Source organism: Chelon labrosus (genome assembly GCF_963514085.1).
Source record: "Chelon labrosus genome assembly, chromosome: 18".
Lineage (NCBI taxonomy): Eukaryota > Metazoa > Chordata > Actinopteri > Mugiliformes > Mugilidae > Chelon > Chelon labrosus.
This window is the reverse complement of record NC_140351.1, coordinates 21,410,599-21,435,762: the sequence shown is the minus strand read 5'-3', so window position 1 is coordinate 21,435,762 and position 25,164 is coordinate 21,410,599. Positions and strand designations below refer to the sequence as shown.

Below are 25,164 nucleotides of genomic sequence, written 5' to 3'. Positions count from 1 at the left end.
CAGCAGGGAAATTCATCCCTCCTCCTCCTCCTCCTCCTCCTCCCGCCGTTTGATATTCACTGTTGTATAATCCTTTGTAATAAAGGCTGTAGGAGGCAGTCACTCTGGGGCCAGTGTTTGGGAGGCATGCCTTGCACAGGCAAGGGTGTAAATGCTACAAGGGGAGACAGCGCCACCGGCCCTCTGAGCGAACTCTGATTCACAAGGAGAATATTTGAGCACGTCTTTCTGCTGCCGTTACTGTTTCGGCTCATCTCGAGCTCGCACTTTCACGTCTGGAATTTAACCACTGCAGATTACAGCGGCAAAGAAAGATAGAATATGTGTGCAAGGAGACACGTCACCAATCTGAGCCGAGGCTTTCTTTTTCACATGTCAGGCACCAAAAGCCCACGTGCCGCGCAGGAACAATTTCCGAAGCAAGTCATCCGCTGTAGATGTTGCTGCAGAACCTGGCAGATCTCCAGTCAAACGTGAGCCTGACTTACCTCACATGGCGCTGACACACAACAGTGGAAACAGTGACCTATATAGGGGCGGAAAGGCCGGGGTCCAATTTTAACACACACGCAACTTGGGGCTGCCGACTCTCCCGCCTAAAAGCGTCCTATCCCTGCTGTGTTGCGTTGGGTGTCTTCTGAGGGGAGGAGGGGTAACAGGGTGCCTGCCAGATGACTGCTCTGTCAGCCCTATAATGGGCTGCCATCTGCTGTCTAGCATACACAAAGGCAAACAGTGTGTGTGTATGGGAGAGAGTTTGTGTGCTCAGTTATGGGTGTGTGCTTTGGAGAAAGAAGGAAGGGGAGGCTTGGTCGGGCGCCTGCAGGATCTGTTTCATGTCTTCAGTGCAAGGTAGACTAAAAGGTGGACACACACATACCGTATCTGATCTAATAGGAGGTGACTCAATGATTAGAATAATAAAGGGGGAGGGGGAATCTGCACTGGATCACTAGATAGCAACATTAAAGTAAATTAAAGAATAGCAAGTGAATATTTAAATAAAAATGATATAAAAAAACAATGCAGCTTTAATTAATTTGATAATAGCAGAAGAAAATGTCTATAAAGACAGGGTTATATGAAAAAATATGTGTCCCTGAGTGATTAATTCATGAAGAGCTTCTCTTGAATACATGCAGGAAACATAAGGTAGAAGGGCTGCTGCCAATAATCAATTAAGAGGCAAAAGGTCCCTGACATCTTTCAACTCGCAGTGTGGGTCACACAAGAACAAAAGGCCCTCTTGTACGAGAATGAGTGCAAAGTGAGGACAGATTGATTAAGTGGACATGGCGTGCGTGCGGCGCCTGTGCGTTTGTGTGTGCTGTGTTCCTATGCACGCGCGCCGCCGCCACCGCCGCTCCCGCAGCATAAGGCGCGTCGTCACGTCCCTTGCCTCGCTCCCATTCGGGGGGCAATCGAGTGAATGCGCCCGTAAAACCAACAGCCCCGAGGACAAAGGAGCCCGGGGGCATTAAGTCATGGGTGAGTGGGCCCCTTTAGGGCCAACAGCTGACCCTGTGGAGAGGCCTCTTGTTCTGGTGGAGGGGGCTCGTGTCCCTGGACCCCAGGCCAAGTTGACAGCCTCCCAACATATACATACACGCATGGCATGGGGGAAGTCGCCTTAAAGCACTCCATCAGTCGTCAAACCCAGCCTTCACCTGCTTGGGCTGTCAACACCACCTGGAGACAAATACGACTTAGAGTTGTGGAGGGTCTCCAAATGTATTTTCTTGGGGATTTCAAGAAATCAGTTTTTGGCAGGATGTTGTTACGCCTGCTGTGAACATGTCAGAAAAGCTAAAGAAATCTTTATCAGGGAGGAAATGCCGTGTACACCGATTTGTACGAGGGCACTTGGCACTGGAAGGAAGAGGCCATAGCAGTCATGCAATGAACGCATTTATTTTTCCAGATTAGGTACATGGTTACAAAGACAGTTGGCAGGATTTCTATGGTACCTTGGTTATGACTGAAAATGCTACATAAAATAGCGCAAGTGTTACATCTGTAGTTCATCTTGTGAATGAAAGCAAAGTCCAGCATCTTGTGTATTACTCATGCATAACTAGTATATGAGAGCTGCTACTATCCTGCATATGTACTTAACTCCCTCAAAACCTACGCTGTCATGTGGCCAAGTTAACAAATGCTTTATCTTAACAGATGGAATGTACAAACACAAACCGACAGACATGACACAAATATATACAGATCACACACCAGGTTCAAACATAAGTGACTCATATGGATGTTAGTGTACGTTCTGTCTTAAGAGTAAAATTTCCTGATCTTTCCACTTGATCTGCCTGACAAGATTCCCTTCTCACTTAAACGCTTAATGCAGGATAATCCAGATTATAACTAGCACTGGATCCGCTAATGCAGATAACATTTATAGCTGTAGTGCTACCAGATTATAGAGTTATAAAAAAGTGTCATGAATCAGCCTGTTAAAACTTGGAAGCACAGTGCAATATATGTCCTCAGAATCACACGTATTTACAGGATATTTTAAGCCTCATGTCAAATAACGAGCGAGCACATGAGGCTCTTGCTCGAGGGTTTTTTCAGCAGGATACGAGGAGACACCAGCTGCTGCAGGGATGAGATTTGTGTCATAAAAACAGTCTACGTCAGCTGTGCTTTTTTTTTTTTTTGCCCAGAGCGGCCTTTAGTGTATTTTAAGTACACGTTTCTGCAGCCGAAAACAGGAGAAGAGAACATTTTAAAATCAAGCAGCATGAACTTAACGTCAAAAAGATGGAAAACATCCGGCTAACACACACACACACGCACACATCGCAAAAATAAGAACAAACATTTAAATTTAAATGAGTAAAAAGTGCAATTTGTCTATGATTAGAGGTCGGAGATGGAGTCCTGCTACCTAATAGCGAAGAACACATTTGAGTCAAAGGGAAAAAAAAAATAATGTCCTAGCTACTGTTTATGTTACAAGATCACACATACAACTACACGATGATTATTTGCTAGATCTTGCCTCATCTGGAAAAGAAATGAAAATTAGTGGCAGTGGATGTTCTTCTAACTTGGAGATAAGCCCAATCCTGATTTTGAAAGAGAAAAAGACAATAAAATTCTTCAATAACTTCTCTTAAATGATTTCTCTTTAGAAATAAATAAATTAGTAGACATTAAATAAATAAAACCTACATCCTTCACATCATACAAAAAAAAAAAAAAAAACATAAAATCCTTCTCAACCAAATGCTTGTTGTCGAATGATATGAAACGTTATCACCATTATTTTTCCGAACACGGAGAGAACTGCTTTAGAGCAAGCGAGAACTTTTAGGCTGTTTTGTCAGCAAAGTTAAACTTCTTTAAAAACTTGCGGTGTCTGATTTATATTAATATCTATGCTTTAGAGCTGTTAGGTAATAAATAGAACAAACAGAAATAAACATTAAGGTACCCTTCCATTTTTGAGGTTCTTACACATTGCAATGAAATACATTCAACCGATGTCTCCATGGACGCTATGGCCTTGGAAAGGAAATGCTCTTGTAAAGAAAAAAAAAGAAAAAGATACCATCACAAGTGCTCTCCAGTTTGCCCTTAAACGCACTGCTCCTTTCTCAGCAGCAAAATCAACTCAGTAGTGCAATACTGACAGCTTCTCATCACTTCACATCATCTTGGCAACGACGCAACTCTGCCGTCACAAAAAGCCACGACCTACACTTCTGTATATTTTGAAGTTATTATCTTCTGTACTTTATGTGTCTATAGAGATATAAAATGCTGCATGTACTTGGTTTTTGTGTGATAGCGACAACGGGGCAGTTTAGCAAAACAAGCTGGAGGAGATCCACTATAAGTAGCGTTCCATAATTAAACGTCTTTCTTGTCATATATTAACAATATAAAAAGCAGCCACTGCTAGAAATACACACTCTATCTCTAAAGCCTACTGTATGTGCAGGTCGATTCAGAAAAAAAAAAACAATTAAATGCTTCTATCTGTATAAACTGCTCGTGTAGTCGGCTAGTTCAGAATAAAATGCAGGCCAAATAGAAAACACTTCTGAACATATGACTACTTCCTAGAAATGTGTTGACAACAATACCAGCAGCCGTGGCTCTGTGTGGACGTCCTTGGCAGTGCATTTCTGCTTCGAGAAGAAAAATAAAATGGTTTGTCCTCACTGGATTGTCTCTTACAGGATTCAGTGGAGGTTTTAGTTGTTGGACAGAAGTAGTGCTGCTGCATCTGTAGTGGGGGGTGGGGGTGGGAGGGGAGGGGACGGCTTTAAAGTACGAGGGCCCTCGAGGTAGAGCCGGACGACGGGTAGGGATTCAGATACTGACGAGCCTGTTCTGTCATGATCAGCTGGTCCTCTGTCTTCCCGTAAACCACTGCTTCCCACTCACTCACCTGCAGAGAAGGAGGAGAGTGGCAGACTTGTCTTCCTTAGATAAAAAATGTTTTCTTTTTTATCTCACAAATGGTAACTGGAAGCCAAGAAAAGCCATCCTAAGGAGTGTGTGGACGTTTGGTTTCAACATACCTGTGCTGTTGTGTGTTTTGGAGCTTTGTGGGAGGGAGGAAGCTTCTTCACCCGGGGGCTAGTAAAGCGATGAGGGTGAATGGAGGCTACTAACAAGGAGTCCTCTTTCCCAGAAGACGAAGAGCGGCTACACTCCTCTTGCTCATTGATCAGGGTGACCAGGCAAGAGCTTGTCAGTAGACTTTCTTCTGGCAACTGCAACAGGAGATTAAAAGTAAAAGTGAATCAAATTAATACTGTAGCAGATTAATTGTTACAATAGGCTAAATAAACAAGTCAAATGTGAGAGAATTTTGAGAGAAACTTACTTGTGCGTCGTTCAGCTGCTCTTGGAAGAGTTGGACATTGAGGTTGTCTTTTCCCCAAGGGTCAAGTACAAGAGACTTGCGCACTTTTCTAGCTGGGCCTTCCATCTAAATTGAAAGGGGAATAATCTCAGTGTAAGATTGGTGTAAAATATTTGCTTAAAATCTCCTTTTATACCAGGTAAATATGCTGAGGTAATAGAATGTGTCCATTCATTACATACGTTGTGTTTCCATGCTCTGTAGTCGGGCTGGATATCTGCTCTGTTGAAGATGTCCGTTCCAGTCTCCTGCTTTAGAACTTCCCGTATGTCTTCCTCTAGATACGCCAAAGGCTGTGGCTGCGAAACACAAACAGACGAGAATAACCACAAGAACGTGCAGCCGTATGGTCAGCTGCTTGCTCCATATTTCAACCATTTACCTCCATCTTCAGTGGCCCGTGCATTTTCTCTTGGGCAGCCAAAGCATTCTTGAAGGGAGTCGGGGTCCTCGGGGTTGGAATCATGACCGTTTTGCGGAATTTAGGGGTCCTGGAACTGCAAAATTATTATTATTACAATATTATTTTGCTACACAATAAGATTTCTGACTTGACTTTTATTGCTTATCTTTACCCATCATTTTCTTTCTGGTGTTTAGGTGTGGTTTCTTTATGGAGGGGAGTGTTCAGGAGGCACCTTTGACCACACACAGGGGTTGAGGTGAGGGCCGGGTTATCCAGACTCAGATGATCTGGCCCTGATATACTGCAGAACTGCAGACATAGACATGGCATAACAGATACATGATAAATGCAACATCAACACATGTGAGGTGAGAATTATGGCTTGATGAAAAGAAAAAGGTTTCATTTACTCGTGACGGGGTAAATGGCAGTGACTTTGTGGGCGTTTTCTTGGGTGAGTTTGGGATATTGTCCAAGAAGGAGGAGCACGTTCTGTCGCCCAGAGGAGAGGGTTCCCTTCTTTCTCTTCTCCTCTTCTTCTCAGTGGATGTCTGGGTAGGTTTGGATGAGTTGATTGGTGTCAGTGCGGTAACATCTCCCACACCAAATGGAGCACAGTTCCTGTCGTGGCCTGAAATGGCACTGTGGGTACTGACTGAGTAGTCCATTGGATTATAAACAGTCCTTTCTTGCAAGAGAGTGGTGAAGCCTGCCTGGTTGTGCCTGGGCGGTGTCGCTGTCTCTGACATATCAAAACTGGCCACATCGCTCCATGAAACAGGGTCCTGCAGAGCAAAACACATCTACAGTAGATCTTTAATACATTCAAAACACTGGGTCAACAAATACTGAGATACACTGGGTCAACAAATACTGAGATGCACTGGTTCTGTTTGGCTCCTTCTGTTACTCACTGAATCAATGAGCTCCATGGTCTCTGCAAACTCTGGTATGGTCTGCAGGGTGGAGAGCACAGTGCTGGCCTCTACAGCCAGGAACTTGCTGGGGGAAACAGGAAGCTGTGCTGGAGGTCCCTGCGGGATCTCGGGGGCCCTCCAGGGTCTCCGCTCTGCTTGCTCCTCCAGGCTGCTGCTACTTGTGGTCAGTGTGTCATCTGACACACCGTCTGACCAGGCGGAGCACTGCTCCAAACTCTGAGAGGGGGAAAAGTGACTGGTGTTACGTTATTGGCTCTACCAGAGTCTCATTTAATAATGCAATTATAAAATATGTAAACATCGGGTTAATGGTAATGGTACAATATGAAACCAGTGACTGTGACGGGGTGCAGTGAATTGAGTGTGAACACAATGTAATTGGAAACAGAACAGGAAAGGGAAAGACAGAGCGCTTGGTGAAAAACCAAACTGCTTGCCGAGTGTGGGTTTGGTGGTGGTAGGGTGAGGACTAGAGGGGATGAAGGAGCGGGTTCATGTCTGAAACTGTTGATGGGGAGGAGGGGGTAGGGTGACTGCTAAGCACAGCTCAAGGCCAGTCTGAGTAAGTAGCGAGATGGGAAAGTAGTTACTATAGCAACACTACAACAATCAAGCTACAGGCACGCATACATGTGCGTCACTCTCATTTTCATATATACACTGCAAAAAGTCCATCGAGTCAACAAAGACAAACTCCAACAAGCAGATGGGATTTTGTCCAGATTTTATCTGACCAGATTACAGATTATTTATTTGACTTTGGTTTGAGGCTCAATCTTAAATAAAAAACTGCCCTTTTTACAGTGTATGTAAGCTACAAACACACGCAGGCTATGCTGGCTAACACACAGTCGGAGTGTGTTCTTACACAAGAACCTCTGCACTGCACTTGTCGTTGGACTTCACTCTCTGCTGACATAAGCAGCAGCTCAAGCTCCTTAATTCTTTGTTCTCTGTCGGGATCATCCAGGCAGGATGGCTGGAATAAACAAACGTCAGGGAGGAGAGGGCGAGAAAAAAAGATGAAAGGAAAGAGTTAGGGGAGTTAAGAAAAAACAGGAAGAAGAGACACACAAACATAACGAATTTACACATAAAATACTGAAATGTTAGAAGAAAATTACAGGACATTCAAGTACTTGATTTGAGGCCCAGTGTTAGCAATCACAAGTATAACAACAAAAGAAAGACCAGAAAATAAAGAATGTGAAAAGATTTTCCAGCTAGCATGCACATATGCAATTACATATGCAAAGACTCACTGATATGAAGGCTGGATTTTCTGGAAGACTGTCCATCATGTGTCCACTGTGGGGATCATATTGATACCCACACATCTACAACACAAACAAAACTCAGTAAAGGGCTCAAATTAAAGACATTAAAACTATGTGCACTGTGAAGTGAAGACGAGAATGGACCTGGTTGGGTCCTGTCATAGGCAGAGGACTGTGGTCACATTCCTGGGGCTCTGTTGGAGGACCTGGTCTGTTGTGGCGTCTCTTCACATTATTAGAGGAAGAGAAAGCCTTGCTGCCATCTTGCAGGTACCCTTCATGCTCCACCTTTCTCCTCATGGTGGAATTCCAGTGGTTCTTGATGGAGTTGTCTGTCCTATTGGGAAGAAGATCGATGTATAGGCATATTACCTCTTTCATCACTTTCACTGGACACAGAATGATTCACATGTTTGATGATGTGATGTTTTGTTACCGTCCAGGAAGAAGCTTAGAGATCTCTGCCCAGCGGTTGCCAAGGCGCTTGTGGGCTTCATAGATGATTCGATCCTCTTCCTGAGTCCAGGAAGACTTCTTCACCTCTGGGTTGAGGTGGTTGTGCCACCGTTCACGGCACTGCTTTCCGATCCTTCCCTGGAGGTGCTTAGCGATCACTGACCAACGCTTGGGGCCATACTTGTGAACCAGGTCAATAACCTAAACAAAACCATCACATTGGGTGGTATTTAGTAGAAAGCTTTTATTTTTAAGTTTGAAAATCTTTTGTTTTATTTTATAAATGGACATAGAAAGGCCCTGGATTTGTTCAAACTACAAGCTTGCGTAGACATTTATAATAACAGCACCAGTGTTTAGAAAGCCTCTACTGTGGCAGCAGCAGCAGAGCTTGTTTGGCTTTTTCTGTCAAGGCTGAAAAATGTCATGATGTCATTGTTGGCAGGTCAAGATATTATTGATAGCTCAGTTTCTGTTATGATGCCAAAATCCTGTAGGAAGGAGACATCATTCTTGACATTCTTTAACAATAGTGATCCATTTAAGGAATGCGTTGCTCATCTAAGAACCGCGGAGGATGTAATACTCCACTCTGTACAAAAAAGGGCAGGGCGCTGACTTGGAAAGTGTGCGTTTTATTAGGACTGGCGCAGTGAAGCATTTGCTTTACAAAAAGAAAAAAAATCAAAGCAAAAAAACTTCTTGGCGGGAAGTAAGTTTGCGCATGTGCACAACCCTATTAGTCTGGTGGTAAACCACACATTGCATATTGTGGCATTTGTTTTTGTATTGTGATCTTTTACATAGACTATGACTCCCAGCTCTCCTCGCAGCTTCCCTCTGTCTCCCCTATCATTTACCCCCTTCTTTATGTCCTGAGCAGAAACTCCCAGCTCCTCTTACCTTTTGATCCTCCTCTTTTGTCCAGGGTCCTTTCACAAGCTCTGGATTGAGCACCTTCTGCCAGCGGTGCTGACACTGACCATCTGTCCTCCCCTGTGATAAGAGACACACAAAGTGCAACACCTCACAGTTACACCTACTCCAGGCAGCTGTAAATAAATCTGCACTCATGGCTGACATACTGATCAGAAATAATATAATTAATGGATGGTCAGTAACTTATCTGCCTTGACTTAAGCTAATGGCACAAGGCAGAGAATCTATATACTTACTGGAAAAACGTTAGCTATTAATTTCCAGGACTCAGTTCCATGCTGCTCAACAAGGTTTTTCAGCTTTTCATCCTTAACACAGGCAGGGGTGGGAAAAGAAGAGAAAAGGGACAGGGAGAGTATAACAGATCCCGCAGTGAACATTTTCACACTGTGCCCTGTCAATGTTATATTGAATAAAATAAGTTAGAATTATCAATGTTCCCCTAAGATGTGTTTCTATTTGAAAGAGGATAAAACATGTAGTCAGAAAGTCCCAGTCCAGACCTCAGGTACTTCTCTGACACACTTACCTCATCTCGTGACCATTTCACTTTGCACAGTGTCTTTTTGTCTTTGCTCTTCTCTTTACTTTCTGGATCTGTGGAGAGCACCTCTTCATCCTCATCATTGCTAAAAATGTACAGGACAAACAGAAGGGAAGATTGTATTAAGTCTTTATAAGGTCATTCACTGTAAATTTAGCAGTAATCTTAATTTGAAGGCAACTTATAAATGTCCATCTGAGTATCAGTACTTGAGTGCTTTTCCCCCAAAACGTGTGTACCCCTAATCTGTGACATGGTGTGATAATAAAAGAAAGAATCCCAGGGAGGCTGTAAAGGTTTACTTGTCCTACAGGAGCCACCTCTGGCTCATTTTGTAGTAGTTATATAAATAATTTAACCTCAACTCAAAGAAGTTTAATTACAGCTGAAAGCAATTGCATTGGACACATTGCAGGGGTAAATGAGTGAGGAAACATCAAGATTCACATGAACCAGCTGGTTGAAGTTGGCCACTATTCTTTTTATATGTCAGCATAAACAACCAAGATGAGAACATAATGGGAAACCTCAAAAAACAACCTCACCAACCAATACTGTTCGCCAGCTGAAATCAGAAGTAGAAAAGCATTGGCATTAACTCTAAATATATTAGCAGTATTGTATCAATAATACATTGAGGGAGCAGTGAATAACTTGGTATGTTAGTTTGCAGAGGGGTCTCAGTATATTATAGTCACTGGCCTTTTTCAGTCAAATGGTGTAAGGGTATAAAGAGGTAGAAGCAAAATATGCAGAAATTCCTCATGACATAAAAAGTTGGCAGTTAGCATTGTACTGTGTTCCCAGAAAACCTGTTTCCTAGGAAATACTGTAATACTGTCTTTGTGGCAACACCAGTAACTGGTGATGAAATTAAGTTCCCAAGAGCTGTTCCCACTCTGCAGACCTGTAAACTTACACACATGCAGGAAAACTAGTGCTTTCCTCGGGTCGTGTATCAGAATGCGGGTGAAAAGTCTACTTGAGCGTGGACGCCTGAATATGGCATTTGAATTTTGGTGTGGTCTGACTCCTTCACTAGAGCAAAGAGAAGTGTGTCCTGGACCTATGGCTAAACAGGAAGGAGGGGCGTAAGGTGGACTGGAGGAAAGGGGCGATCGCTCATCAACAGGCTCTTTCACTTCCAGAGGTGTATGAGTGTGTGTGTGTGTGTGTGTGTGTGTGTGTGTGTGAGAGAGACGATGAGGTGAAGGAGGAGGTGTGCTGGGGTGTGGTAAGGGGAATGGCAAAGAACTAACGGTCCAGTTGTTCAAAAAGTGAAAAAAAAAAAAGAGGCGTATTTATATAACTGCTCATGTTATTTGCTTATTTCTTAACCTAAGCAAGAATATATAATCCCAACTACTACTACTATTTTTTTAATAATTAGGAATACATGGTTAAGAAGATATTGCAGGTACATGAGTTGTACTAAAGGGAAAAGTAAAAACCCACTATTTCTCTTTCCAGATGCAAACAAGGATGGATATATGGTGGACATAAGCAGTTAATTTAGGATGAAATGACATATAATAAACACAAAACACAAATGACATGTTAATATTATTGTGGACTAAATATAATCATGAGAATTAATAATGCTGCAACAAAAATAGACTACACTGCTGTTCAATCAATAAGTTGTTTCACTTTAAGCTATAAAGTATCAGAAAATAATGAAAAGTACTGTATGTCAGCAGGAAACCAGAACATGTTTGGCACTTCTGCTGGGTGAATGAATGAAAAATCAGTATTATGCTGATCCATTCATCAAACAGTTACCTCATAGTTTACACAGTAATCATAACTTTCATAATAATTATAATATTTGGAGGCAAAAGTTGGTAATGTAAACCTAGATGTTGTATAATTTCAGTGCTCCACCTACCTTGATTCTCAGGAACTTTTTGACCCACAAAAAATGGCTATGGGAACTTTAGGTACTTTTTCCAAAAGAATGTTTTTCCCCTTGGCCACACAAGCAGGCTTGACTAGACTAGATGTACAATTAATGTAATATAATGTATAATTACAGCACACATATTCATGTTATCTGATGTGCATTTTATCTGGTGAGCTTTTTTATTTGTGCTTTGTCATTTTTTCAGTCAAAAAAAAAAATGTAACTTTCAATCAATGTGTTTTAATTAATGCTGTTGTTGCATAACTGCTGTTAGACAATGGCCAGCCCGCCTCCCATGCATTATAACATATTATGCATATGCAAGTTTTCCAGCAGCATCGCAACTCATTATTTAAAAAGCGTTTTGAAATGTACAAGATTTATTTTTCAAACAAAACATCGTCTTATTATTAACTGTATATACTCGTTTCCAGTCTACTGGTAGAGGTTAACCATTGCTTATTGTATAACTTTACTCTTCGTTTACTGCCATTCACAGATCACATAGACGATGTCGTTACAATTTAACTGCAGGTGCAATACACGTTATAAAAAAGTATGAAGTGGACGCCCATACTGTAATAGCAGGACGCTGAACCAAGTCCTTATCTTAGCTATATTTGCATAGAAGCATGGATAATTAAGTCAAGCAGATGGCTAGCGAACCGGATAATGACACATCGCTGTATTATTATTGTTATTGCTGGCACCCACCTGCGCGATTTCACGTTGTCCATGACAGTCGGTGTGAAGATTGAAGCTTCTCAAAGACGCACCCGTGTTTAGCAGTTCTCTAAATCCCCACATTAACAGAAGTGTATCCATAGAAGTTGTTGTCAGTCATTGCAGGTTTCTTCTGAGACGCGGCAGCATCTAGCTAGCGGTATTCGGCTAGCCAGCGAGCTAACTTATAACATTACGCACTATTGATAAAAGACGTATTCACTGGCGGTAACATGTCTCCAAAGGAAGCGGTCACTCCTCAGATACGCGTGTTTTAGGAGGTAATATTTCAAGTCAAAACGCGGATATTAAGCTGGAGGGACTAACACATTAACCTACTTTCATTTCTTCTCCTCCGACTTGTTTCTATCATACTCCTCCTCCTCTGTACTTCTGTTTGGTGTGATGATTTTTGTCCATCCCGCCGATTCTCGCGCCCAGCCCTCTGCGCAGGCGGCCTCATTCCTGATTGGTCAGAAACGGAGCTGCGGGAAAAAAAGGAGTCGAAGCTCGGACCTGATTGGACAAAAATGAGGAGGAACTCGAAATCCCTCACTCGGTTTTGTTTCATTGGCTGAATGTTAACGGAGGCGGGCTTTAGGTGAGACAAGTGTGCTGTCACCTCTTGCAGCAGAATGGATCTTTTCATTAAGACCGTGGTGACTCAAAGTGGGGTACGGGGGCTATTCAGGGGGTTTCAGGGAGTTTCCAGACACATAATGTGTTTCATATATCTTATATTTACCATACGGCTACATCGGCTCTACATTTGTCCTCAGGACACAAGTCTATTTTACTTTTAGTTGAAATAATAGCTCTCCTTTATGTATTTATTTATTTTTTTATTGCGAGATAGACACGTCTATATTGAAGTGTACTGTACACTGATTGTGTCACCGTATGCCTTGGGCTTCATAGTGCCAACAAGGTTTGCTTTGATGATATAATGCATTATTATGAACCTCGGTTACATACACTGACTTTTATTACAGTACTCGTGTTTACTTTCTATTTATAATCATATTTGAGAAAACGGCCTTGAGGCATTGTAGCTGGAGTGAGTGAAACAAGGCACACAGTATTCCCTTCCAGTTTTACGGGCAGCTCTGCAAACAGAGTTTTGCTGACATCTAGTGGACAAAACTTTGGAGTTTACACACCGTTTGTTGCGTTATGCATATAAAATACACTATTCGCAAATGAAAATATGCTTTGTTAATGCGTCCACCCGTCTTAACATTTCAATAGATCGCATTAGAAAAACGTCACAACACACAGTTAGTACTCATCGGTGCAGCTCTATGCAGGTAGGTCGGCTCGGGACATAGCTTTTTTTTATATAGGGAAAGTGGTGCAATGCGTCTGTTTGGATTCTGGCATCAGATGTTACTACTAAAAAGTATACGCTGAAAGTTCAAAGCATATTCATAACTTATTTATCAATGCACCTTGGTCATGACTTTGATATGTCTCATTCTCTTGGAACAGTTTTGATGTGTATTGCATAATAAGTGCGATTACTCGATTTATGTAGTTCCCCTGGTGGTTCTCATTGTTCATGAATTTTCTCCGTGAAATAAGTATTTATTATTATTTGAATGTTAGGCATGTCCAGCCTTTCTACCTGTAGGTGACACTGTTTGACTGTTTGACTTCTCAATGTGGTCATTCCTGATGGTTAACGTAAATGTGCCAAGTAAACACCAACACGGCCGGAAGTTATTTCCTGCGCCTTCAAAATAAAAGCCCTGGACCTGCGCTTTGGAACAACGATTTGTAACATCCAAAGATGTTATCAAACTAGATAAACATACAACAGAAAGTAAAACCGTTTAAACAACATTACTTTATGTTGTCTATTACAAATTTGACGTCATCTTCCAGCTATCATGTACAAGGTTTTCAAAGCTGGACTGATGGGAAAAGTGAATTTCAGGAGGTTTCAAAAATTTTCAGTAAACCAAAACCCCACATGTTTTCTACTGTCTAATGTGTATTGCACTAGATTACAGTGTTGACTCAAATTAGTGTAGGGCCTTTAAAACAACTTTACCTAATCTGGAGTTCCTGTCATGTCTTTTAACAGTTTAATTATCTTCGCTTATGTGGTGAAGACTCTAATAACTATGTGGGATATATGTGTTTGATTAACATATTGTGATATGTACACAGGAAAAAGATATGTTGCTTTGACTTGGACCCCCCAAGTTGATCCAGTATAAAGTAGCAACACCACAATAAAAAACAAACAAAAAAAACCCTCAAGTCAGAGTTGTGAAAGTTATTAACACTGATTCATATATGTGTTGGGGGAAAAAAATTAAGGTTATGGCTAATGATTTACTAATGATAGCTTGTGCAGCAAAAGGCACGTTATGTTTATGGCATGATGTTAATCCTACAGTGGAGCAAAGGTGTAAATAAATAGAAATACTGAAATAAAGACACTAAAATGGCATTTCAGTACAGAATTTAACTACGTTTAAGCGTCCCTATGCTTACATAATTTTCTGTGCATATATTATGAAATGCAGAACCGGAAGTGTCCCGGTGCATTCTGTGCCGTTGATGGCAGTAGTAGCCGTGTGCGGTCCCGTGACAAATTTCATTGGAACTTTCTACGGCCAGGAAAGACTGATGTTTCCTGCTTCTCCCAGTTGTCAGACGCTTGCCACCAGCGAGAAAACACACTTTCGGCTCTTGGGGATTTGAAGTCTTCTGTCTCGACTCAGAACGGGAGGAATGTTCGCTCTGTTGAAAGTTTAAATGCGGTAAAGCGAACCCCCCTCCCGCTGGAGCCGCTAAAATAGACGAGCACCGCATCAAAATACTGTAAGGTACGTGATGTTCATGTAAACCTTGTTCAGGTTATGCTAACGCTGGCTAGCAGTAAACGAGGAAAGACAAAATAAACACCAAGTGACACCACAATACTTGGTAGCAGTAGTTATTACACAACATTAACTTCTTCCGTTTGAAGTTCGACTCAAGGAAAACATCTATAAACCCTTTAATTTAGCTACTTTGTTGTTTAGCCCTCGCGGCAATCCAGGAGTCGTTACAGTTTTTAGCATAAGCGTTATTGTGTTTGTTTGCCTTTTAGAGCAGGTTAAACCTCCTGTTATGTGCGTGTAGGTATTTTATTTGAGTGTGTGTGTCCATCTCCTCCCCACCTCCTCCTCCTCCTCACCCACTTCTTCCTCCTGCCCTCGACTGGAGACGGTATGAGTTTTTCCCTCCTGTAATACACGCGATATGTGCTGTGATTTAGAAGTCGTTCCGGAGTTAGTAAACCCGTCAGCCTCACAGGAAGACCACGGTTAACAGGAGTAGCCGAGGCCTTTTAAATGCAGCGCCCATGAAGGCAAGTGTTATCCAGGTTAATATAGTTCTGGCTGGAGAAATTATGTGTCATACTCCAGAAGCTGTCAAAATGAATCTCCTTGTTGGTTCAGCTGTGTGCTGTGCCCTGTGGGGAGTACGGGGAGTACGTTGACTCAACATTAAAATTTGCAGTGACAAGAAGCGTGCTTCTCTTGGTGATCCCTCTCTACATAATTACTTCCCCTTATTTGTCACTGAATATATTTAGATTGTGCGCAGATCTTTCCGTTTGACTTCAGGAAGTTCACTGCTTTTATTTTAATATCAACAGGTGGCCATATATACTCACTTGCCAGTTTGTTAGATTCACTGGTGAATATGAATGCACTCTAATATAGCAGTCCTGCACTAAATCTAATCTTCATGAAGGTTATAGTATTGAGCATTTGTTTAAAATAACTGATAAGAGAGATAACTGATAACAATTGTGTTTTCATTTTGGAGGCTGTGGATGGAGTTGTATTGTGTTGTACTGTCACATGTTGCCATTACTACTCCATCTTTCGGGCTAGGCTAAGTAACAGAAGCACTTTTGTGTACTTCTTTTGTGTGGCAGTGCCAAGCCCACAGACTTTGACTTTTTGAAAGTCATAGGAAAAGGGAGTTTTGGGAAGGTATGTCAACAATGCAATATCAGAAAATACATCTGCTTTTGTGTACTTTATATTACAAAAGCATTTGTTTTCATTAATCGACCTAATGTTTTGGCGAGTCAGTGTGTAAATAGGCAAATATAGTATTGAGAACTGTGGTAACCGTGGTCGTTCAGAAACGCACACCGGCATTACTTCAAAACTCACGCAGAGAAGCTGCTGGAGCGGTTTCCGTCCTCTTTCCAGTTCAGTTTTGTTTCTAAAAGGAAGTGTGCACACTGTGGATGTCGGTGCGTCGTCTGGACTGTCAGGTTAGGGGTAAGATTTTGGTCAAATGCTGAGGCTGGTTGCACTTATCAAGGTTGACTGAGTTCATGCCCCTCAGACTTCTCCAGCTGCACTTCCTCAATCGGAGATGTGTCTCTGTTGCATTTTAATGAGATACCTCTAAATTAGAATAGTGTTTGCTGTTATCCATTATTCTTTACATTTATCAGAAGAGTTTAAACATTCTAGGTGAAATTCAAAATACTACATATACAAGTTTATATAAAAGTCTATGCATAAGTACAGTTTAATGAAGCTAAAATAGCTAGTCTAATTAAAGGTTATAAAATGTTTTCTCACTTAGTTTGTCTTCCTGTTCATGCATTGGGAAAGCCTAAAACAAGTTTATCTGTGGTTATCCCTTCAAATGTTTTCCCCTTGCATGGGTTAACCATGAGCTTTCATACCGGATTTACTGTTGTAGCGTGACTTCTGCTTTGGTTTCTCGCTAAAAGTCCTTGACACGCATGATACGGAGCCGCACAGGCAGAAAAAAAAAAGTTGAACAACCCCATAGGATATTCAGTGGCAAGGATGTACGCCTGAGCTAAGCAGGAAGAATGCTATTTTTGATCCTGTGTTGTAGCCCGCCGTAATTGTGCCTGTCAGCACAAGTTATTTCATGTTGTGGTGTGATTGCAGGGCATGCTGGGCTTAGACTGCAGCGAGGGAATGTGCTCAACATTAATCTCTAATTCTGCCACCCAAGCTTTGTTTCGATCCTTATAACAAACTTGACAATCTCTGTTAGTGGGTGTGGTGAGCTGTGGCATTCCATTATCTAGGACTAGCAGTGTCAGCTTAAAACATACGTTTCACTAGATGGTTATAGGTTCTTTCCCCCTGAACAAAAATATCTCTGGAATGTTAAAAAGCGGGTCCGACCCAGTGACGTACAGAGCCATTTGACCATGAAAACAGGCACAGATGTGAGGCAGCCCAGGGAAGTGTGCAGCCGTTTTGGTTCATAAACATCAGGTTGTAAAAGCAGAAAAGAACTGAAGTGATTCACACCAAAACAAAATGTGTCGCTGGCATTTTAAGATCCAGTTTAGGATGAACTTAAAAGTCAATTAGCTGACTTGTTGTAATAAGCAAGTATTTTGATAGTTTGTTCACTTGTCCAGCAAACTGAACGGAATATTTTTGGTTTCATTTGGACCATTGATGTGGCTTAACAAGTCAAATAAAGCTGTTGCTTTGGGCTATGAGGGGGTGTAATGAGCTTTTAATAGACTAAACCATGTAGTGTAAAAATAAAAGTTTTTGGCCTAAGATGAAGAACATTTCAGTTGGAGGAAAATGCCAGTGTTGTTGTTTGCCTCCTTATGTCTGGTCCTCATTAATGTGGGCGAAAGTGAAACAAAAAGAAAGTTGCACATAGTTACAAAAGAGAAAGCTGGGCTGGTGGTGAAGGGGGCATTAAGGTCCCTCCGTCTGCACACATGCATTTTAAAGAGTGCCACTCTTTTACCCTCCCCTCACCCCTAACGTGAGGAGAATGAGATATTCCTCCAGGATGTGTTCAGCGTCAATATGCAGATGGGGAAAGTTGACACAGAGCAGGTTTTTCATGTGTTTTCAGCAAACAGCAGTGAGATTGTGTCAGACAAACTAGGCTGACCTCACTGACATAAAACAATAGACAAGTCAGAGCAGCAGGACAAAGACCTTGTAGAACAAAAAGACATTACATAACCTACAATGTGTGAAATGTATTTAGTACACAAAATATCTTCCTACCGGGTCCCCAGTAAAATTGAATACAGGATACAGTATTTGTTACATATGCTGTTAGACTTGTCACGTCCATCTTCCTCACCGTCAGTGAACCTGTGTGAGAGCTAATGTGTGAATAAGTGTAGGCTTGTATGTCTTTATATGTAACAGAGAGTGTCTGTGTGAGATGAATGCATAAATACAGACACCTGTTTCTCAATGGAAAAAGGCAGATATCACTACAGCAAAGAAAAAAAAATAAGCCTAAAGAGCAATAGTTGCTGTGATATCTGTCTATTAATGTGCTATTTTATTGAGGCTAGTCAGAACAGAGTGAGGATGTGACATAAATGCTGAGAGGAAGGCATGAGTTAACTGGTTGCTCAGGAGGAGGGAGCCTGCCTGCTGTCATGTTGCAGCTCACTGACCCGTCTGTTGTTTTCTGTGTACTCTCACTGCACTCTTAAGCGTTTAAGAAAAAGATCACTTCAACCAGATGTGCTTTTAGAGTCAAGAACATTGAAACGCTTTGGAAGTCACAAAGAGTAAACATTTAAAAGAAAGCGTACTGGCCGTTTGTCTTCTGCCCATTTGCATGTCAAAGAAAAAGAACAATGGATTTTATTCTTGGAGGAGAGAAAATGGTTGTGTTTTGACCGAACCCTCCCCAATACAAATTACACCAGTTACAGTTACACTAGTAATAAACCAGCTTCAGATGAGGGCCTGAACAAGTAGCTGTTCAAAAGGACCCTTGAGAGGGAGATTGATCTATATCATGTTTATCCATAACAGTGACATTGGCACTAAAGCTGCTTGCAAGCGCCCAGTGGCCAGGTGACCTTTTGTTTTTTTACCACTGACAAGCATCCCCTTTTACCTTGGCCTGTATAATTAGTGAGTTAATTGAGAGCGAGGACGAGCTTAAACAATAATTAGGCCAAGTAGCTACTCTTGCCCACTGATTCACAATCGGCCAGAATACATTACAGCTCACATCAAAGAAACACTTTACAAAACATAATCCAATTAATCAACATTCATAGAGATAGGGAAATCTGAAATGTGTGTAGAGTAGAATAACTGGTTTGAGTTCCTCAATAACATTGGTTGTGGTGGTCTGTTCTCTTTTCTCTTATGCAGCAGTGACCCAGGATGGAGGTTGGCCAGCGGTATACTTGAAGTGTTTGCCTGGGAGGAGCGTTTTGTTTATGACCTTGCACCTTTGAACGTCGACAGACCCCAAGATGGAGGAGCCATCCAGTGTCCCCAATGTCAGCATACCCTGCCACAATGAGCAGAGGGACAAGAAAAAACGTTATACAGTGCGTGCTGTACTGTTCATCGGATTTATTTTGCACTAATATTATCATTATGTTTACTTTAACTCTCTTTGCCTTCCTTCAGGTTTACAAAGTGATGGTCACTGTTGGACAACAGGAGTGGTTCGTCTTCAGGCGATACGCAGAGTTTGATAAACTGTACAACACGGTGAGTTAACATATCACCACTCTGTTTATAAGTCCTTTAGTCTCGGATTTACTGGCTTGTGTGTCATGCTGTTCACATTGACATTTAGAGTAATTATAGACTTATGACCACAAACTCTTCCTCCCTCTTACATAATTTTCTCTCCTGCTCTCGTATCTCTTAACCTAGTTACGGAAACAGTTTCCGTCTATGAACTTGAAAATTCCTGCAAAGAGGATATTTGGGGACAACTTTGAACCAGGTAAGTGTCTGCAGTACGCTAACATACATATACCAGACACGTCGAGAGAGAAGCAGATGTTCTTTTTGATGTGATTTTAATACAATATATGCATCTGCCCAATAGAGTTCATCAAGCAAAGAAGAGCAGGGTTGCATGAGTTCATCAAGCGAATTGTCTCGCATCCTCAGCTTTGTGACCAGTAAGTGTTGGTGTTCTCGCTGTCATCATATTTCATTATACTGTAGACGCATTGCAGACTTTAATAGGATGAATTCTTTCTGCGAACTGAATCAAATAATCTAATTGGATTCAATTTGTTTAGCTATTTTTTGCATTAAATGAAATTATTTTATTTCACAGTCCAGATGTGAGGACCTTTCTAGTGATGGACAAAATGCAACACCTTTCAGATGCCTCTGAAGATGAAGATGACAAAGTGAGTAGCTGATCAACCCGTTTTTGTGGACCAGTTTCTTTATGTCTGATGTATACGGTTTTCCTGCTGACTGCATCTTGTCAGTTGATGTTTGGAATGGTCCACATGTGTTTTTTAATCTGAACATTCATATGATATTTAAATCTAGAGTATATTTCAGTTAATTTCACTTATATTGTTAATATAGCACATGTTGTGTCTTATCTTTTGAGCCTTTTTGTTGCATCTTGGTGGCTAATCTAAATAATGTTTTTTCTGCTGTTTAACAGAACAGCTCTACCTCCAGAAACATTAACCTGGGCCCGTCTGGAAATCCACAGTATGTTCACTACTCATTTACACATATTTAGTCAAATTTTCACATTGGTGAAATTAAAGTGGCGTCCTGTTTCTTTCAGTGCCAAGCCCACAGACTTTGACTTTTTGAAAGTCATAGGAAAAGGGAGTTTTGGGAAGGTATGTCAACAATGCAATATCAGAAAATACATCTGCTTTCATTTCATCTCGCTTTGAGACAGTGACACAGACTGAAACTCAGTTTGTGGATGTGTTAAAGTTGTCTGCAGTGTAGCAGTTTCAGAAACCATTTTTGAAAACTTTGTAGAAATAGAATATAGAGTGTTAAGTAGTTTACTTAGAAACATTTTGAAATGTTTGTCTTGCTTTCTGTTTTGGAAACAACAAGTTTTAGTTCTGCATGTGTTGACCTTTCCATTCAGGAAGTGAGATTCAGATTGGGAATGGCTCTGATTTACTGTGTTGACGCGAGGTTCAATGTGCTTTGTATGTTGTGCGATGCAGGTTTTCCTTGCAAAACGAAGAAATGATGGAAAGTATTATGCAGTCAAGGTCTTACAAAAAAAGGTCATTCTCAACAGAAAAGAGGTATCTTTACAATGACACACTGCCTTAATTATAGTCATATTTTGTTGGGCAGAATGTATAATAATGTTAATTTTAATACATTTTTCCAATCAGCAAAAACACATCATGGCAGAACGCAATGTGCTGCTGAAGAATGTGAAACACCCTTTCCTCGTTGGGCTTCATTATTCCTTCCAGACCACAGACAAGTTATACTTCGTCTTGGATTTTGTCAACGGAGGAGAAGTGAGTTCTTTCAGTTTTGAGAATAATGTGATCACACACAAATGAGTCACAAGAACAAGCTAAGCAATGCAGAAATACAGGATATTCGCACTGAGCAACTTTAATATAATCCCGCACCTCTCTAGTTTTGCTAACACACCGCCATGTGTTAATTTGTTTTACGATATCACTCAGAGTAAATAATGATTCCTGAGTGTGACCTTCTCTGTGGTTCCCCTTCCAGTGTGATCAGCTGTTTTAAAACTGCAGTTTGTGCCTGTCAGTCTGTATCCCAGTAAATCTGCCTCTCACTGAGCTCTCCGAGACCTCATTTGGCCAGTTGTCACCAGATTTCTTTAGTAATTTGTACACACATGGTTCCTGGCCACATTAATGGACCGCCTACTCAGCTGACATCTTCTTGCATAAACCGTTTTTTCATTCAGAAAAAACACAATAGTGTTGCTTGCAGTTCTGCAAAACTGGGGTAGTGTTCCATTAAAGACAGAAGCTGTTTGCACGATATTCTACTGCAGCCAAATTATGTCAGCTTTTATTTGTATTCAGAGAGCAAAACTATGACTGGATCTAAACAGGGCCAGTCAATATATTCTTGTATTATGAGTATATACTAAAAAAATATGTTAACAAAGAATTCACTGTGTCACTTTTCCTTCAGCTTTTCTTTCATCTTCAAAGAGAACGAACCTTTCCAGAGCCCAGAGCAAAGTTCTACATTGCTGAAATGGCAAGTGCACTGGGATATCTGCATTCTCTCACCATTGTTTACAGGTATGGGGCTGGTTAGTGGTTATGAAACCTTCTTAACGTACAATCTAAAGTATATATGTTAAGTAGCGAGATCCTAAACATACCCCATGTCTTGATCATCAAGCTTGCAAGCATAAAAGTAAAGGTATCACCTACATGATAACTCATCTGATTTACAACTATGTTCCAACTCATGTTTTCCAGAGACTTGAAGCCAGAGAATATCCTTCTTGACCATGAGGTGAGTGTTCATATTTGTTCCTGTTAAACCTTCAATATACCCAAATAGCACTGGACCCAATTGCCTCATGTTTGACAATGTAACATTTTTATGTAGAGCACAGTATGCTGATGATTTATCACATATAATCATAACCCTTGGAGCACACTTCTTTTCCGGTCATATTTGTCCCATCAGTGTCATTTCCAGTTCAGCTGGACAGAGTGCATGTGATTGAATTAGGTTGTACTAATGATTTTCCTGCCTAGCCCTATTGAGAAAGTGAGGGAACGGTGAATGGGGCTGATGAAGCTACGCTGCAGCCAACATTCCTGGTCAACAATAGAATCCTTAGTCCCTGAGGATAATAAGCTGCTTGTACTGCACGTTGTCTAAAAATGCCCATGTGTCCTCTCTTTAAAGGGCCATATCGTTCTGACGGACTTTGGGTTGTGCAAGGAAGGCATTTCCCAGACAGATACCACCACTACATTTTGTGGAACACCTGAGGTATGAATATTTTCATGTGTGCTCAATACTAAATTTGCACCAGGGTCTTCCAGAGAAGTGTTACTTTCAGTGTCAAAACTTAATAATCATTGCAAGCTTTGCTGGAATAGTTCAGTTGACAATTGGGAAAGTGTGTTATTTCCAACTTGTAAACAGCTAAATGTGTTGGCCATGAGTCACATTGAACAGACATGAAAATAAGATGTATGAACAAAATTAGTAGTAAATAAACAAAATGTAAAATTCAATGATATATTGTCTGTTTGCTTCTTGTGATCAGTACTTAGCTCCAGAAGTCCTGAGGAAGCAGCCATATGATAATACTGTAGACTGGTGGTGTTTGGGTTCAGTGCTGTATGAAATGCTCTTTGGCCTGGTGAGTTTTTACTTTGAAGCCACTTTTTCATAAATATCTCACATCTGAAAATCTGTTTTAGTGCTAAATGTTTAATCAGCTCCCCGTGCTGCCACACTCTCCCACTCATCTATATACTTCTCTTTTTTTCACTTCCTAGCCACCATTCTACAGCAGGGACACCCACGAGATGTATGACAACATCCTTCACAAGTCACTGGCAAAGCGTCCTGGTGCATCTAGCACAGCTTGGTCTCTCCTTGAGGGCCTGCTGGAGAAAGACGGCATGAACAGACTGGGCTCCAGAGACGACTTTGTAAGTGTGATTATTTAACGCCCTTTCTCTGCTGCAACAGAATTTTCACATTTTGAGCGCCCCCTGGTGGCCGATTTGCACCATGTCAACCCAGCCAAAAGATTACAAATGAATGTCAATAATAAATTATTATATGAAATATACCTCTCTGTTGCTACAGATTATACTCAGGTGGATGTATTCTTTATTTTATTTTATTAGAATGAGATCAAAGCACACAGATTCTTCTCTTCCATCAACTGGGATGACCTTGAACAGAAGAAGATTCCTCCCCCGTTCACTCCCCATGTGGTAAATAATTTGCATCTTAATCAATAATTGGAACATTCTGAGTGTTTCAGATATTAGTCAAATTGTCAGGGCTGCATCTGATTTTAGATCTGGATGACAAATTAGAGGAGGTACTATTATAATATATTGTATTTAATCATATTTATACGCTGTCTACTTAAGCAGAGATCTAAACTGTCTGAACTCTTGTTACAAGTTTAATAGTAAAACGTGGACAGTTATATGCAGTTCAATACAATTATCACTGCAACCTTAAAAGAAGTATGGCAAATTTAAATAGATACCCTTTTCCCACATTTTTGAACTTGTTAAGCTTCACATAGGTGTAATTTAATTAGGGGATATTGTATTTGATTGCACTAGTTAGTCTTGTGTTTGTTGATCTGAATGATTTATTTTTTTATTATTATTTTACATCACCTATATCATTCTTAAGCCCACACCAAGCTGGTCAGTGGTCTGCTGTTAGGAAGTGTGTTAGCTGGCCATCTGCTGTGATCTTTGATGTCTGTTTGGCATCCTTGCGTCTAGTTTTTTATGCTGTTTTTAAACTACATTGTAAAAGCAAGATAGTGCTTCTAAGTATGCATTCATTTTTTATTTGCTCCAAGCTAATATAATCCATGCTTTTATTCCCCTGTGTTTTATGCAGAGCTCTTTCAGCGATATCTCAAACTTTGATCCTGAGTTCACAGAAGAGATGGTCCCCAACTCCATCTGTTGGACTCAAGAACATTCCAAAGTCAACGCTAGTGTTATGGAGGCCGATGATGCCTTTGTGGGCTTCTCTTACGCTCCACCTTCTGATGACGCTTTCCTATGAAACATTCCCAATGTGGTCTACAATTGCCTTAACTTTTTTTACTAAAGGGAAGAATTTATACCATGGATTAACTTGGTCTAGGAAGCCAAAGCAAGCAGCTGGGAAGATTCTGCACTTAAAACTGATTTTATTTGGAACAAGGTGTACCAGAGAGTCTTCCTATTTTACCTATATATATATATATATATATATATATATAGTAGTTAAGGACAGCTGTCTTCTATTCTAAAATGGCCTTAACTAAGTATCTAAGCATTACATTTCTTCCTTAAATAAAATCAATAAGCCAGTTTTCTGAAAAACTTGAACAATTCACTGGACAAAAAAATGCAAAACGACAAAAAATGGCACCATTTGACTGTGGATTTGTTGTTTGTCCATGTAATTACTGTAAAAACGAACTCATTCATCGTTAGCTGGAAGTAGGGATTACTTGAGAGACCACTGAATAAAGCATTTTTGGTTTATAGGTCACATTTGTAAAAACATGTCTTTTACTTATTTACTTTTCCGTTTGTCTTTGTGAATACTTATTTGGTTGT

General features: G+C 40.9%; 2 protein-coding genes across 2 annotated transcripts; one reads left to right on the top strand and one right to left on the bottom strand.

The window, feature by feature from the left end:
• Nucleotides 1-4,282: 4,282 nt before the first annotated feature.
• mybl1 (v-myb avian myeloblastosis viral oncogene homolog-like 1) lies at nucleotides 4,283-12,088 on the bottom strand (the record flags this gene model as incomplete). The annotated part of the gene is made up of 16 exons (XM_084566770.1): nucleotides 4,283-4,408; nucleotides 4,542-4,736; nucleotides 4,850-4,954; nucleotides 5,071-5,187; nucleotides 5,271-5,385; nucleotides 5,464-5,603; nucleotides 5,705-6,097; nucleotides 6,209-6,448; nucleotides 7,101-7,211; nucleotides 7,495-7,569; nucleotides 7,654-7,846; nucleotides 7,946-8,166; nucleotides 8,869-8,961; nucleotides 9,141-9,212; nucleotides 9,434-9,533; nucleotides 12,066-12,088. The coding sequence occupies 16 exons, from the start codon at nucleotides 12,086-12,088 to the stop codon at nucleotides 4,283-4,285; spliced, it is 2,319 nt and encodes a 772-aa protein (XP_084422896.1).
• Nucleotides 12,089-14,660: 2,572 nt separating this feature from the next.
• Nucleotides 14,661-25,096, top strand: sgk3 (serum/glucocorticoid regulated kinase family member 3). The gene is made up of 17 exons (XM_084565942.1): nucleotides 14,661-14,911; nucleotides 19,241-19,422; nucleotides 19,505-19,588; nucleotides 19,757-19,829; nucleotides 19,935-20,010; nucleotides 20,172-20,247; nucleotides 20,517-20,566; nucleotides 20,646-20,703; nucleotides 21,049-21,132; nucleotides 21,226-21,357; nucleotides 22,016-22,128; nucleotides 22,312-22,348; nucleotides 22,751-22,837; nucleotides 23,118-23,213; nucleotides 23,353-23,508; nucleotides 23,710-23,799; nucleotides 24,452-25,096. Exons 2-17 carry the CDS (start codon nucleotides 19,345-19,347, stop codon nucleotides 24,620-24,622), a joined length of 1,461 nt encoding a protein of 486 aa, XP_084422068.1. The 5' UTR covers nucleotides 14,661-14,911; nucleotides 19,241-19,344; the 3' UTR covers nucleotides 24,623-25,096.
• Nucleotides 25,097-25,164: the final 68 nt, after the last annotated feature.